Source organism: Gymnogyps californianus, chromosome 15 (genome assembly GCF_018139145.2).
Source record: "Gymnogyps californianus isolate 813 chromosome 15, ASM1813914v2, whole genome shotgun sequence".
Taxonomy (NCBI): domain Eukaryota; kingdom Metazoa; phylum Chordata; class Aves; order Accipitriformes; family Cathartidae; genus Gymnogyps; species Gymnogyps californianus.
In genome coordinates this window covers 3,843,470-3,859,815 of record NC_059485.1, presented here as the reverse complement: position 1 = coordinate 3,859,815, position 16,346 = coordinate 3,843,470, and the positions used below count along the sequence as shown (strand labels likewise).

Genomic DNA, 16,346 nt, shown 5'->3' with positions numbered 1-16,346 from the left:
AAAAGAAGTTTTCTTTTGAAAATTGACAACTTTTGCACAAATGAAGCTGGAAAAAAGGCAGAATATTGTAGGCTTAATGAGATTGCAGAGTGAGAGACACTAGTTTTAGAGGAAGAGAGAACTCAAATAAGCATAACGAGTACAAACAGAGAAAGCTTCCAAACTAGGAGCTTAGGCCCCTGAAGTTCTGGAGTTCTCTTAAAAATGTAAACGTTGGAAGAACAGATTTGAGTCAATACAAGTTAAAATTTTGAGAAGCTTTTTCCATAGTCTAGCTGTTGGCTTGTCTTCAGCTGTCTTGTAGAGAAATCTGGTCGAGAACATACACTACTTCTTGATGCAGTTATTCTTTGGCCTCTCAAATTCCAAATGCTGTAGGAGATGCTAATACGAACTGCAAAGCTTAATTCAGTGCACTACTGTATAGGAAAAGTATTTGGCGCTCTCTTTGTCAAAGTAGCCTTAAGCACCATCTTCCATGTCTTGACCAGAGAACCATGCTTCTAAACTAGTTGGATTGCACGTAGCTATCATCGTAGATGTTAGCTGGTTTGTACTGGTCAGCAGTATAACCAGTGCCTTTATCTCTGAGTAACCCTGCTTGTTCACTTTGAGTCACAGGGCTCCAGTGAGTGGGAGAATGTATTAAATGCATTTATTTTGCATTTAGTACATCACATACGTTTCCTAAAACATATGGCTTTTAAATATTCGGAAAAAGAACCCGTTGTGGGAAACCACTCTGGAGCAACTATATTTTCTGTCATCTTTGAGTGCCCTCTAGGGGTGATGTAGATCCCATAGTTCTTAAAAGTAAGTATCTGGTGTGCACCCTAAGCGAGAGAGACTGTTAATTTTACTTCCTTTAAACATGTATTAAACTGCTTTCTTTTTCATAGTGGCGTTTCCACAACGATAGACCCATTTTGGGACATCAGTTTGGATTTGCCAGGCTCCTCCACCCCGTTCTGGCCACTGAGTCCAGGGAGTGATGGCAGTGTCGTAAATGGGGAAAGCCATGTATCAGGCACCACCACTCTCACAGACTGCTTGCGAAGGTATGAAATGAGACACACACAATTTTGGTGGGGTAAAAAGAATTTGACTTCATTCTGTTCTCCAGGTGGCACTGAACAATGGGAGTAAGTGATGCTTTGTCATGGCATTATCCCCAAACAGCATTTTTATACATATTTTAGTTTTTTGCATAAGAGTGAGAAGGCAAAGAAGGCTCAGAGCAACAGTAGGTTTAACAATAAGCAATCAAAACCAGTTGCCATGCAATGCAAAAAGAAAACAAATTTGACACTGGCTGCTGCCAGGCAATGTGGTTTTAAATGATCGAAACCACTAGCGTCTGTCTCCGTGTTCTTGGTTGTGTCAGCTAAGCAAGCACATAAAAAGAGTTCACAATGCATTTAGTATTTGTCTAGATTACAACACCAAGTATGAATCTGATTTTACTCTAAGCAGAGCTGAGGGTCAGCTACTGCTGACTTAGTTTCAGGGATGGCATTAAGAATTAAAGGAATGGAGCTTTCAAAAAGAAAAGATAATTCTGAGCAGGAAACTTAGGCATCTTGGAAACCGGTAACTAGAGAGAATGTTACGGCTTCATATACAGTTCACTTGGATCTTTTAGCAGATCTGAAAGTCATTCTCTTGTGGCAAAGGCAGATATTTGTCGAAGATATTTGTCTGAGGAAGAGGTCATCTGTAGCCTGGGGCAAAACGAATCCTCCTGAAATAAGAATTCATAGCCTCTGACATCTGATTTCTAACCTTCTTCATACTTTTAAGATCAATAATTCTAAGAAAACAAGGGAATTAGTACAAATGAGAAATTGCTGATGCAGGAATGCATCAAGAGGCAAAAACAGTTGAATTTTGGTGATTTTCTTCAACACGGGGCTTATTAGAATCAGAGAGACGATGATGATAGGGAAGGAAAAATATCCAAGTTCAAAGATACTCTCAAAGAGTATGGATTTTGGAAAGAAGTTAAACTCTAACGGATAAAGAGGATGGGTCTAGGTTTTTACCCAAAAGTTATCAAGCAGGTTGAATATTAGATTCAAACAAAGAAGGTGTGTAACTTCATGCCAGCCAGTGTGGCCATGCAACTTGAAGTTGGCTTGAAGAAGGAAGGATTAAGGAGGAATATGACAAAACCCAGAAAGATGTAAGCACTCCTAACAGCCATAACAACAAATTTATAAGCATTTTACAGACTTGAGAGAAGCAGGGGGGAGATCAAAAAACAAAACCAGAGAATGGTGGTACATAGGCTAGGTAAAGGAAATCTTATTAATCAAACAAGAGGGGAGACCAAGAGGCTGTGATGATCATTTAATGCTGGAGGCTGCATTGGCCATAAACTGAATGAGGCAAGGTAGGGTTAGTGACGAGCTGATACCAGGTTGCCCTCACGTGCTTAGTGTGTGCATTAATGTAAAATGTTCAATTATATTTCAAAATATTTCATCTCAAAAATCCTAGTTGTAAAGCAGCCTCTGGGGAGATGATTTATTTGCCCCGTGGAAGTCTAAACTTGGAGGAGAAGACTTAGCAGTCCATCCTCCTAGCCTTTTCTGTGCTGACAGTTTCCGAAAAAGTGAGAGATATTTTGCTTTAGTGTGTTGTGAGAACATAGAGGTAGTATATTTTCTCTAAGCAGTTCCCCATTCTGTAATGGTCTCTTCCGATAGCTCCCTTGAGCAGTTCTGTCTGAAAATTTTGAAAGAGAATTTTCTACTTGTCAACACTTGGATTTGCTTGGAAGATATCTGTATTTTGAAAAGAACTTTGTGTTTACAGCCCTTTCCGTCTCAGAGCTCTGATCCCAGCCCTGGAGGGCTACAAGCTAGAAGAGTGTCCTGCAGATAGCATGCAGCTGAGCACAGAAGTCGTGTCATCTTGCTTCGGAACTTCCATATCAACGTTTTTGAAAACAAAAGATCTTTGCTTTCTGTATGAAAATTAGCTGTCCTGTTGTAGGAGATGAACCAACATTTATCTCCTTTCTCGGACACTGATGCATTTCAGTGCAATGTTCCCAAGTAGAGCAGTGATAAATGTCAGATTTGGATATCTGAACCATAGCACTTTACAGTATTATAGGCGTTGGGTTTTTTCAAAATGACACTTAAAAGCCACGAACTCTATCTCTTGTGGTGCCAGTGACCCACAAGTAAAAGTAAAAGAAGTGTTTTCAGCATGTGTGGAAAATCATCTCATCGTTTTGTGCATCCCTTTGCTTTTTGATATTTTTTCAGGTTTACAAGGCCAGAACATCTAGGAAGCAGTGCCAAAATCAAATGTAGTGGTTGCCATAGCTACCAGGAATCTACCAAACAACTCACTATGAAGAAGTTACCCATTGTGGCCTGTTTTCATCTCAAAGTAAGTTCACAGGGGGTGGACAGAGCAGAGGACGTGTATTCCTCTCTGAGAGGATGAGCTAAATTCCTGGACATATCTTCTGACTCTCACTGACTAATCTTTTATGATATAAATTAATATAAATAAGAGCTTGCATGCCCAGTAGATTTTCTATTAAGATAGTATTATGTTATCTATAATGTAGCTTTGCAGTATGTCTGTGGGAACCTAACTAATCGGAATCTGGAAACAAAATGGAAGGCTAGTACAATACCTGAACCAACATAGAAACCAATCTCCAATAACACTTACTCATTCTGCATGGTAAAATTTTTACCCTATATTTCTACTGGAAGAGTGCCACGGAGGAACTCTGTGTTGAAGGAAAAGCATGAAAAAGTTATCGGTTGCAATGGAGAAGTCTTCTTGTATCTTCCCAACTGTGATGTAGTTTTCAACATTTCCAGGCCAGATTATGTCAGATGCAATGATGGGAGATAACGTCATAGTTGGTGCCTTCAGATAGTTTAGTCCTGTACAATTTATGTCTTAAATACAAAGAGTATGACTGTGGTGCAAAGTAGGCAGCTGTCGCAGAAGACGAAGGTCATTCTGTGTCAAGAGGCAAAGGGTCCTTGAAAAGTGATGCCACGGGCCTTGGTAGAAGCAGCTACCATAGTACTTTACCCGCCTCTTTGATCTGCCTGAGCTTTTCAGGTTCAGACCTCTAAGGTCTTGGGTGTCTCCTGGGACAGAATGACAAAGTCCTCTCATTGCTAGGCAGCAACTGATGATCACTGGCCTCAGCTCTTACTATGACCAGTGTTTCAAGAAACTGCTTATCTGATGATGATACTAATGTCTCATAAGCTACGTAAAGAAAAACAGCAGTTTACCTATGACCATGGTGACCAGAAACAGATTTTAAAACGGCAGCCTATATGCTGTGTACAAATGAAGGCTTGTATTGCTTCTCTTTCCAATTGGGGAATGGTGAATTGAAAGAACACATGCTCCAGCCTTTTGCTCCAGAGACTTTGTTCAGTTGTTCAATTCTTACATGGTTTCTAGGCTTTGAACTTCGGTAAAACACCTGGCTAACTTTAACAGTGTTGGAATTAAACCGTTATCTTGCAGCTGTCATGGCAAAGTGTGTGCTGAACTTTGCTGTAGCATGCAGGCAGTTTTTTCTGGTTTATTTTCCAGTAGCCCTCTAAGCTAGGTCAGTACATTTGTACTGGAAAATCTTAATAATCTGTAACACTAAAAGTGTCGTGGTCTCACTGAGCAACTCACAGACTGTATTCAAGAAATTATTGTCGTTTGGAATTTTTAAATTACATAGCAACTCCATATCCAGTGTAGCAGTGATTTAAAATTTATTTTCAAAATCTGGCTTGTACAGAAGTTTGTTAATGAAATGCAGAGGGTCTTGACATGAAAACAGAATGCCATAGGAAAGTCTGTATTCATGAGAAAAGATTGATTCTGCTTTCTCCTGGAAAAAGGTGTTACAGGTGGAAAGAATTCCCTCTTCTGTAATTTATAGGCCTTTTCAAACTGTTTGGGACAATCATGCCTTCAGATGTTCACCCCCATATACCAGCAGTTCTTCAGTTGCATCGAGCATTAACCAAGATGATATGCAATGTTATATGCCAAAGATATTAGCCTGACTGGAATAGATAGTAGCACAGTTCCTTTGTTGTTCTTTGGCTGTTTGTGGTCTTCCTGAAGAGCATTCTTGCATGACTGAGTTGAGGTTTCAGGAGTGCTTGGCTTTTGGGGAGAGTTTTGGGGGTGTTGGGCTCTTGTTTTTATTTTGTTTTTATTTTATTATTGCAGAGTAGTTGGCAAGGTATACCTAGGTGATTCTGCTCTTCGGGCAAGGCAATGTGAATGTGCTCAACCCCTTTCCTACAGTCAGTTCAGTATTTCTGTTATCCAGAATGACTGAAGATTTTTTTGAAAATAAATTACTTTTCCTAAGTGATTGTGTTGTCCTGTCCATGCAAAATGCAAATTTGATTTCATGTGTTAAAGCAAAAAAGAAACACAAACGATAAGAATTACAGGAGTCTCAGCTTTTCACGTCTGGATCTGTTGCTAGGGAATTGTTATGGCACCACAATTGGAAAATAATTAACTTGAAGTGTAAATGGAGCAGAATTTCTGAGAAGTGGGGAGAGAAGCTGCCTTTAAATAGAAACTCATTCATCTTTTTCTGGTATTGGTTCCTGTTTCCATTTAATGTTCAATCGAGAAGATGAGGAGAGGATGGTGGGTATTGCAGGCTCCTTTTGGCGGAGGGACAAGGCTTTTTTATTATCATATTCCATTTTTGCCTTAATTTGAATTGGTTTTCCTGTGTAGGCTTGACTCCTGTCACTTGAGATGATTGGATGGGTGGATTAAGTGTGTGAATCTGATGGCAAACTCTCATTGATTGTCACCAGTTTTGTGTGCTAGGGTAGGCAGCAGCCATGTATTTGAATAGTGCGTAGTACAAATGAACACTGGTTTGGGTAAAGGCTGTGTATGCTCTCTCTGTTTAGTATATTTTTTCTTAATGTCAGTTGGGAATAAGTTTGTATGTATACATATTAAGGTAAACAATCTAATTAATACTGTATTTTTCCCCCACAAAATGTGGTTTATTTTCCTGGTAGAACTGTGTTAGCATTTCCACGGGGTTTCCCAGCCAAGATAGTTGGTAGAAAAAATCTGGGGCTGTCCCTGGATACTGACTGCTAATATGCTTTCATGTTATTGTTCCTAAGCTTAGGACATTTATAAATAACAGAAAACTTAGCCTTTCTCTAAAGAAAAAAAAAATTCTTCCACTTTGTCTCCAGCGGTTTGAACACTCAGCCAAACTGAGGCGAAAGATCACTACGTATGTCTCATTTCCGCTGGAGCTGGACATGACACCATTCATGGCTTCCAGGTGTGTACCAAGTTCAAAATCCCCCAAAGACCTGGACAGAACTGTTTACCAGTTCATACATGTGCATCATGAAACATGGAACATGCTTGAATGAAGGTTATAGAACAGTATGTATAATGATACTTCTGCTGTAAGCTGCTCTTTGAAACGCGCATCTTTTCTAAACTAATTTTTAGATAAACTATTGAGCTTTGTGTGCCAGAAAAGGCTTTATATTTAAACTTTTTTTTTAATTAATGTGTGTAATGTTTCTGGTTGCATGTTAAATTTATAGATTCAGATCCATCGTGCCTTCACATCTCTGCTTTGGTCCCATCACCTGAGTGCCCACCCACCAGTCACCTTGTGTAATTAGGCAGACCAGACGTAACCTAATGCCTAACCTAGTATTTCTGAAGTTATAAAAATCCTTCCTCTTTATTCCTGCACACCTGCAAATCTGAGGCTTTTTTGTTTTGTACCTTCAACTTCTGTTTAGAGAATGCTGCAAGAAGAAAAAAAACATAGTCCAGATTAAAATAGGTGTTTCTAATTGGTATTTAAACAGAAACAGTAAGATTTCTCCCACCTCCCAGGTTTGTGAAAGACATGACATTGATGTAAATATACCTTTATGAAAGGAATTTAATCAGCTCAGTTAATGAGTATTTGTAAGCTATTCCATTCAAATATACAAGAGGATATTCAGATTTAATTTATATCTGAAGTAATGCAGAAAGCCCCAAAACATGGCATCCCTTAACACAGGGGCTCTATTTGATGCTAAAATTTTACTAGTAATTTCAAGCTTTGCCCCGCCCCCTGGAGAAAAGTAGATGCTTCTGTCAGGAGAGAAAGGAGAGCCCTGAAGCTCTGTTAAATAGTATTATATTAAGAATATATGGTTTATTCCAGTATATTCTGGAGATTTTGAGACTTGCGTGTTCCTCTGAGGTGAATTCTCCCTGGATAGAACAGGCTCTGCTGATGAAAGGTATCAGGCACAATGGAATATAGATGGGATAATCAGCAGGCATAACTCAGTAATCTGAATTTCATCGGCTATGAAATCAACAGTATAATCCTATTGCTGCTGTCAAAGCACAAAATGAATTTACAAGTCAGAGCCAGGATGGTTGACCCATCACAGGATAAAGGATTGATGTAATTAGATATTTTTCCAGGTTTAAAATACAAATCTTTTCTTAACCTGTTTTAAGCTTTTTGGATAGGACATTTGACGTAAACAGATCTGTATTTGCAGCACTGAAGCCTTGACCAGGAGGAGAAATGGTATTTCTTATGTAGCATTGCTGTGAGAACAAATAAAGCATCTTTAGCATCCTAATCAGCAGCCCTTCTCTGCTGCTAAGCAGCATTGTGCTTTTGAATAAGGACCTGGATTCGGCAAACAGGCTGTGTCATGTAAAACCTATTTCCTCGGTTTGGGAAGCCACTGCTTTAAGTGACTGGATTTTTGTGTGTGTGTGTGTTGCAGTAAAGAGAGCAGAATGAACGGGCAATACCAGCAGCCGACGGATAGTCTAAACAATGATAATAAGTAAGTGGTACATTCCATGACTCCTATTGTGAAAGGTAGTTGGCTTCTAGAAGGAGATATACAGTCTGCTGTATATCCTGCAGTGCGAAGTGCATTACCATATTTGACAGCACAGTAAGTCTGAACTGTTGCAAAATAAAGCTTCATTCACTACAATTGCCTACCCTTTCGTGGTTCTGTAGCAGCTGACGTTCGCATCTGAAGGTGATAACCCCAGCAATCAGTCTACGAGCAAAATTAAAAGCTGTGGTTACAGTATTAAAAGGGATGGGTGTTTCCTTTAAATAAGCCTATTTCTATTGCAGTAGCAAAGGGAGTTCCAGAGGACTGAAAGAAAGTTTATAGAACACTGACACTCAGTCGCAAGTAGATGACCCCAGTCATTCTGGAGTCTCTTGGTCAGGTATTGATTCCAGTCAGAACAAATGATGGGCTGATGGGGGACTTGCTCAAGAATGTAAAGGGAGTGTAATTGAAACCAATATCCATAGCTTTATGGGAATAGAGATGGTCACACAAACCTTATCTTTTTTTTTTTTAATAAGGTTACAAGTTTGGTTGCTACAGTCATGTGCTGATGTTGTGTATTTAAATTCTTCAAGGCACTTCATTTGGCACTAAAAGTTTCATTAAGAAACTGGAATCACACAATAGATAGATTTAAAAACTAGCTAACCAGGTCTTAGTGCAGTTGTCATACAAGCAGATACCAGGCAGGTGTTATGTGTGGTCTTAGAGCAATTGATTCATTAGATGCATGGTGTTTAATAGTATTAGCAAAGATCTGAAAGAAAACACAACTGACCGCTGTGGAGGTTTGCACATGACTTCAGTTGGAGAAGTTGTTAACAATGAAGAGGATTAGTTAGTGAGGGCAGAGGCATCTGGGCTGCTTAGTAAGCTGGATGCCAGTAAACAGCTGGGGCAATCTTAGAATTCTCCATCTAGGACTAAAGAGTGGTGCCCATCCTAGTTGGATTAAAGGACTCCACTAGGAAGAGGGTGACTTTCTAAATCAGTGGCCCTGTAGACAGTCAACTGAACAGGCGCCTTGTTGCGGCACCACTGTGTCGAAAGAGCTCTGTGAATTTTGAACAGAAGTAGGACAATATCAAGATTAGAGAGAGTATTTTACCATTGTGCAGCTGTGTGTGTATCCCAGTTTGAGGATAGCATTTTAAGAGTTAAAGAGAGTGGAGAACACTTGAAAAAGAGCCGCGAGTATATTTAAGACCAGAAACAAAATCTTACCTTAGAACAAAAGAGCCAAGGACTTCAGTCTTCTCCTTTTTAAGAAAAGAAAAGGAAAAAAAAAGTTAAGAGCCACTTGATTAGTCTATCAGTATCTTTCTTTGGAACAGAGATGTGTCTGCTAGTTTTCAGGCTAGCAGGCAAATGCACAGCAGCATCTGAAAGCTGGAAGTTGAGGCTGAATATATTCAGTATTTCAGTATTTCAAAATAGGTACAGACTTTCCAGGTTAAGGACAATTAATCAGTACAGCAATTTATCACTAGAAATATGTAAGATCAGTGATATTTAAGATTACCTCCTTCCCCATCCCCATACCTCAAATGCATTTTTCTGGTTCGCTAGAGTAACTAATTCAAGGAAGTAGAAGGTCAGACTAGATAATCAGTGGTCCTCTTCAGGAATGCATCAATATGGATCTATTTTAGAAGAAAAATCTTTGGTAGCCAGTATTGGTAAAGCTGACAGCTGTCATCAGAGTGGAGTGTTGCAGTAATAGCAAGACAGAAAAAGAAAAAAGTGGTTCTTTTCCCTGGGCAAGGATGCCCTCCTCCCAGTTAATGTTAAGAGCTGGTGTTTTATTGATGGATCAGATCCTTTACTATTGCTATATGTGTTTATGAACACAAGCTTCTGCCTGTCTAAAATGTCAGTTGTTTTTTCCCCTTTTGATCCACGTATTCATTAACTCTTTTCTGTACCAGGTATTCCTTGTTTGCAGTAGTTAATCACCAGGGAACCTTGGAGAGTGGGCACTATACCAGCTTCATCCGGCAGCACAAGGACCAGTGGTTCAAGTGTGATGATGCCATTATCACCAAGGCTAGCATTAAGGATGTGCTAGACAGCGAAGGGTAAGTTGTGAACTGGAAAGGGGAAAGGAAGGGAAACTTTGACCTTTGTTGGGTTTTCCTTACTTTCAGTTAAAAGACCCTTTCATCATAGAGAAGACTTAATTTCTGTCTTTGAATATCTAATGTCTCTCTCTGTGTATATATCAGTGCTTCAGAATGTTGCTTTATAATCCTGGATTTGTTGAAGGAAGAAGAGGGGAAGGACGAGGGACATCAGCTGACTCTGCAGTGTCTGTAACTGGTGCTTATGTCCAAACTCTTGCTTGCTAATGGAAGGGACTCTGAAAACCAAAGTGATACGATCATCCAGTGTAGGAGCAGTATTTACCTCCATGGCACAATCCAATCTTTGTCTGCAGAACCTTTGGATTACTATGAGTGTAAAAGATATGAAGAAAAGCCATTAAGGAAATACCGTGAACCAGAGTGGCAAGCTATATGGGAGGCAGGTATAGAACATGAGCTGTTTCTTAGCTCATGGCTTTAAATTAATTTCAGATTGACGTTATGGTTTCAGAGATTTGCATTAGACAAGTATTGGAAGTGCAGAGCAGTAGTTTGCAAGGGAGGCATCTTGGTGTCCCTCATTTGAGGGAAGCATTGGGGACTGGTGTATGTTTCAAGACTAAAATCTGAAGTCTTCGTTTCGCTTTTTCAACTATGGACTTCGTACTGGAAAGATAAGCCTCTGTTGTTCTTGTTTTAATTATTCCTGACACTTCCGTAGATTGCTGCAGGCACAGATGTTCAGTTTGTAATTTTTTTTAAGATTTCCCCATTTTTTTTTTTTTTTTGAACTTCAACCAGGACGTTAAAAAAAAAAATCTATCCTATAATATCTGAATTTGTGTTAAATGATTTGATAAGGTAACTTCTGCTTTGAGGTCAGCAGAAAAATGAGTTTGTTTTTCTTCAATAACAAGTGGCTAGCTCTGGTCCTCGGATGGGGTCTGTCTGTGGAAGGAACTGCCGTAAGCAAGGAGGCAACTGCTGCCCATCTGTCTCATTAAAGGCTGGTTTGAGCTCTGATCCATTTTCCCTGGTTCAGATAAAGGCTGACACTAAGTAGATCTGCATTGTATAAGGGAAGCTCCATAGGGCATGAGATGGAACGATAATAATTGGAAAGTCTCAAAAGTGCTTTGAAGCATTTTAAGAGAGTCATGCAGTGACCCTGTCAGTGTGTGGCGTGTAAAGATTATGTAGAGATGAGTCCACTTCCCTCTGACATGTAACTGCTTGAGGGCTGGGCTCCGTTATGTAGCAGTACACGTAAAGTAATTAAGGACAGGAAGAATTTCATCCCATCAAAACACCAGATTTGAGTACAGATTGAGACATTAGATATTTGAGTTGGATTTGATTGGGACACGTGAGTTTTCACCCACATGCCTGGTTCTTCGTTTTGCTTCTGTAACAGTAAATGGCAGACAGTTTGCAATAATCCTAAGTGTTTGATGCTTTGGTGATGCGACTCTAAAGCAACAGTTGCATCTTAAAGGACCTCTGTTGCATTTTTTTGTGTCACGATAGTGTTAAATGGTTGCTGCCTGTCTGGGCACCAACACGGTCCAATCTTCCGGAGCTTTCAGGTTCTAAGTGGATTGTACAACAAGAAGGTTTGACTGTTTGATGTACAGCTGTTCAGTTTCCTGAGTTCCTGGTAAAATTATGTCAGCTGCCTTCCATCCTTCTCATCCATGGTTACTGTAGGGAACTGGCATGTCCCTGGAATCACTTCAAATTGAAAAGAAAAACAAAATTAATAGTCCTCATATTTTATGATCGCATCAATGGAAATACTAATCTGCTCCGATGCATAGCAAAAGCTGAAACTGTACCTCTGCTTTCTTGCAGATATTTGCTGTTCTATCACAAGCAGTTCCTGGAGTATGAATAGCCTTATCCAGCAGCTTGTCAGATATAAACAAGGAAGAAAATAAGCAAGCCTTCTGAATCGACACACAAACCTACCTGAAATGAAAAGACCCATTAAAAAACAACTAGCACTGAGCTGTAACAGGACCTACTTGACACTGACTCAAAGCCTGGCGGAGTAAGAAATGAACAATGTCCAACGTGTATGCAGTCCCGCAAGGACAGAAAGGGGGAAAAAAAGAGGCTACAGTCAGTCACTTAACAGAGGAAATATAAAATGAAAGGAATGCTCTGGGTGGGGGAAATGGGAGCAGAGGAGTCCAGGCACTGGTACATCTCCTATGTTCCTCCAAAATGTGTGTGGGAAGGCAAGGGGTTATACCCTCATCTCCATAAAGCATCTTCTCCATTTGGTGCTTCAGCTCCAACGACCAATCATATAACAGGTAAAATTAAAAATCCAAGCCCATTTTTTATGCATATGGGTCTGAAAGCAGAGTGGAGGAGGAGGGGATGACACAACTAAAGGACTTTGCAAGTATCTTTTTATTTGTGAATTTTAGTTATTAAATAAATACAGTATGAAACTATTAGGCTCTTTTTTTTCAACAACCATAAAAGAAATCCTGGATTGTGGAACTGAAGCTACAGTACTAAGACAGGTTTTCGAGCATGCCTGCTTGCCCAGGTAATGTTTAATGCCATCGGACTGCTCATCAAAAGCATCAGCACAGATTCTTTTCTGTTTGAGCCCTTTTTGTTTTGTTTTCTATAAATAGCTATTTTCTTAATTTTTTTCCTTTTATTCCCTTTTTTCACGAGAATGAAATTCATAAATGCAACCATCAGTAAAAATGAATGAATTGGCGTGTTTATACTGTAAGAGTGGTCTTGGTTCTTTTTTTAAATCTTGTGAATAAGTTTGAATTTCTCAAAATTGCTTGTTCTGTTGTTGCTGGTTTTGGTTTGTTTTTTCCCCTGCTGCCTTCCAAAGGCATATATATGACACTTGAAAGAACCTCAGTATTGAAAAATGTACCATCTGTTAGAAACGGTTGCTGCTGGGGGCAGCATCGAGCGATAGATCTGCTGCTATTGAGCACTTCTGCAGTGCACTCGGGTTTTAAGTAAACAACACATTTTCCTGGTATGTGCTAGGCTGGTATTGGTTCCTTGTATCCTCCCACATGTATTAACTCCTCACGTACTCTTCTCCTCCTTGCGGAATCACAGCCTCCATATTGGTGTCCTTAGCTTGCAGCACTTGGTGCACCAGCTTACTCCTTGCTTTGTCGCAAACGCAGTTTTGCTCCTTTTCTCCCCCACCATCGCTGCCTTTTAAAAGCGGCTCGTTGCCCTGTCGAGATACCAGCAGTAGCCGCTCGTGTGCTGTATCTTGCTCTCAGGAGGCTGGGCCGTGGATTGAATTGCAGCCTGAGAGAGAAACCATTCAGAACATCGAGCTGAAAAGAGCAAAAATAGCTTTGTTCTCCCTTCCTTATGGAACCTGTAGAGAGCTATGTGTAAGAGTTAGGCACTGTGTAAATTGGTGTAAGAGCCACACCAAAAAGGTCATTAAGCTCTGCATATGTATCCCCAGCCATTCTTTGACTTTACCAGTGTGGTTAAAAACATGGATGGGTCTAACCTTTTAGATTCTGTGCTATAGAAATGAGTTATAGGTGTCTAACCTGCCTGAGACAGAGGTGGAAAGCAGTCTGATAAACAGAAGAAATAGGAGGAAAATAAGGGAAGCGGGTTGGTTTGTTTTTTAAATGAGCATCTTGCAAGAGCAGCTGAACAAAAGGACGGTGGAATTGCATTTGATTCGTACACAGACTGGAAGAGTACAAGGCAGTTTTGTACATCAAGAGATTTCTGCGACAGCTTGCAACAGGGAAGGAAGAAGGGATGACTAACTGAAGCACCTTGAATACCAAATCAGACACAGAAAACGTACCGTACAGTGTGGGAGTTACCTAGGCAGCCTGACTTCTGCAGAAGTGAACCAGTACTCTGGTTTCGTAACCTGTCTTTCCCTGTCGTCGTACTTGAAACAATTTTCCATTGCAATTGGGTGCTGCAAGATTTAACCTGAGCGTTCTTGTCGCAAATGAAAAATGGCTGGAGAAACGCAGATGAAGGGCGCACCCGTGGGAAAGGGGGCCCCTCCCTCCCCGAACTGGGCACGGTATCGTGCGGATGCTTGACGCTCTCTGCTACCCTTTAATAATGCAGCAAGCTTGCAGAGGGAGACAAGAATCAGCCTTTCATTATTCCCAGGGCTGCTGCAGTTGGCGTCCCCACCTTGTCCTGTCGCTGGAGGAGGAGTGCCACCGCGCGGTGCGGGGATGCCTTCGCTTTGTGACGCCGAGGTCTGAGCCTTTGGCTGCTTTTTTTTGATGCGGGAGCCTGAACAAATGAATTCTGTTTTCCGCTAGCACGCGCTTGGCCACCGGAGCTAATGCAGGCTGCTTTGTCAATCCTTTAGAAATAAATTGTTGAGGGACGAGGACAGCCATATAAATCAGCGTTAATTTTTTTTCCCCCCACCCGTCTGAGGCTGGTGAAGAGGGGTGTGCTCTGCGCAACTGCACCGGCGCAGATGGTTTTCAGTGGGAGATTTCAGTGCTCTGTTTCTGGTTTCAGAAGCAGAATTCCTGGTGTATTAAAAGCTCTTACTCTTTTGTTCCTCCCGCCGTCCCACCCCCTGTGTCCCTCCCTGAATCGTACCAGGCATGTTTCTTTTTCCAGCAACAGTAAATCAGCGCAGGTTGCTAGAGGAGGAGAAAGCATTTTCCCTCTTCATATAAAAATGGAAGAACAGCTGCTGTCATACGAGCAGCACTACCCCTCATGATGCTTTTTCTCCAACAGCCTTCTCTTAGCCTCCATCTCTTCAGAAGCAGCCACACAGCTCGGACACTGGGTTTATTCCCTACAGAACCGGGAGGTTTCTCTTGTGCAGAACTCTCTTAACGTCACCTTTAGGAAAACGCCGACCGCAAAACGCCTTGCTGTGCGGCGAGACGCTAACGAATGGCTGATGAAGTTACGCCTCCCTAATGCGCTGGCAGACGGCAATGAAAGGCTGCCTCCTCCATGAGTGATGACTGCGCTGCTTCAGCTGCTGACCCCTCTTCATTTCGGGGAGCAGTTTGGGGTTGACTTGTTTATTTTGAGGTACAGTTTTGTATCGGCACAGCTTGGTCTGTTGTGAGGAAGCATCTGCAGAAATGACTGAAAAGAAAGACTGGTGTGGTGATGCAGGCTCACGTTGGGGTGTATGTTCTGTTATCTACCAGCAATGAACACAGCTCTATGTGGGGCACAAAAATAGCCAGAAGGCGGCTTTAGGTATAACATTCTCTTGTCCCTCAGCCACTTGCCTGGAGATAAAGCTTTGCTTGATGCTGGTGCCTAATGAAAACCTGAGCAAAAGCAGAAACATGAGAATTGGTTAAACCCCCAGGTGGATGCTCTTGCTCAAAATCAGTGCCCTTAATTCCATGTAGTTTAATTCATCCCAGGTGCTAACCGCTTGTGTCCCAGCCTTACAGTGTCCCTTTAATATTCGAAGTGATGTCTCCAGGTATGCTCCTTCAGAGCTGGTGGCCAGTGGCTGCAAATGTGATACCAAATCCATTGATTCCTCTTGGTTCTCTGGCATCTAAGGTTGTAGCTGGCACCCTGTATATTATTCTCACTGCTGATTTGTTCAAGTTGCTCCATGTTACCTTCTCTTTTATATGCTGATAACATGAGTTACATTCCCTGAAGGAGGGGAGGGCACGTCTGTGAGGGTGAGGAATGCTCCCCTCTTGCGTATCAGGGCTGGAGGGAAGGACTTGGCTTCTGTTGAGTATTTTCCCCAGTTTCTGGGACACCAGGCCATGTGGTGACAGGAGGGACAGCCCCAGCCCAACACGGGCTCTGCCTGGGTGTGAGAAGGCGAGTGGCCTCCTGGGCTAGCTGGAGCAGGAGCTGACGGTTGCCAGCGCCCCACAGGATGAGCTCGGGTGCTAGCTGGTGTGCAGGCTTTCCTAAAAGCTTTCTCACTTGACTAATGGATGCCTCTTGATCCTCCAGAGATGCCCTAATTGCAATACTGGTGGCACATGTTCAGTTATTTCTATCCTATTCTTAAATAAGGTTCTGAATCTCCTTGCACAAGTAGCATGGCCGGGGGTTCCCGCAGGTGACACCTGAACGGCCGCGTGTCCCCAGCGCTGCCCGTGGGAGCTCCGTCCTGGGAAGGGGCAGCGTGACGAGGCACCGCGTCTGCTTATGAGGGTTTTCCTTCTCCTGGAGCCCCTGTCCGCACTGGGAAGCTCTGGGGCAGAGAGGGGCACGGGGCTGGGGGCTTTCCCAGCCCTGGGGCCGGCGGGGATGTGCTGGTGCTGCCCCAGGGTAAGTGCAAAACCCCTTCACCCGGCAGAGGCTGAGAGGGGGGGAGGCTGTGGGGAGGGGAAACCAAGAAGAAGAAGAGATGCTT

The 16,346-nt window shown here is 41.9% G+C and overlaps 1 protein-coding gene across 6 annotated transcripts in view; it reads left to right on the top strand.

Annotated features, from left to right (window-relative positions):
• USP22 (ubiquitin specific peptidase 22) overlaps nt 1-12,979 on the top strand; it is a 113,638-nt gene extending 100,659 nt beyond the window's left edge. For 5 of the 6 annotated variants that reach the window (XM_050905925.1, XM_050905924.1, XM_050905927.1 and 2 more), the window contains 6 exons: nt 900-1,058; nt 3,276-3,402; nt 6,237-6,328; nt 7,806-7,868; nt 9,824-9,973; nt 11,831-12,978. In XM_050905925.1, the coding sequence (XP_050761882.1) occupies nt 900-1,058; nt 3,276-3,402; nt 6,237-6,328; nt 7,806-7,868; nt 9,824-9,973; nt 11,831-11,873 (634 nt within the window). In that variant the 3' untranslated portion in view covers nt 11,874-12,978. Of the gene's footprint in view, nt 1-899; nt 1,059-3,275; nt 3,403-6,236; nt 6,329-7,805; nt 7,869-9,823; nt 9,974-11,830 lie in introns of all 6 variants that reach the window. The other variant, XM_050905926.1, reaches the window with a different exon arrangement.
• The last annotated feature ends 3,367 nt before the right edge of the window (nt 12,980-16,346 follow it).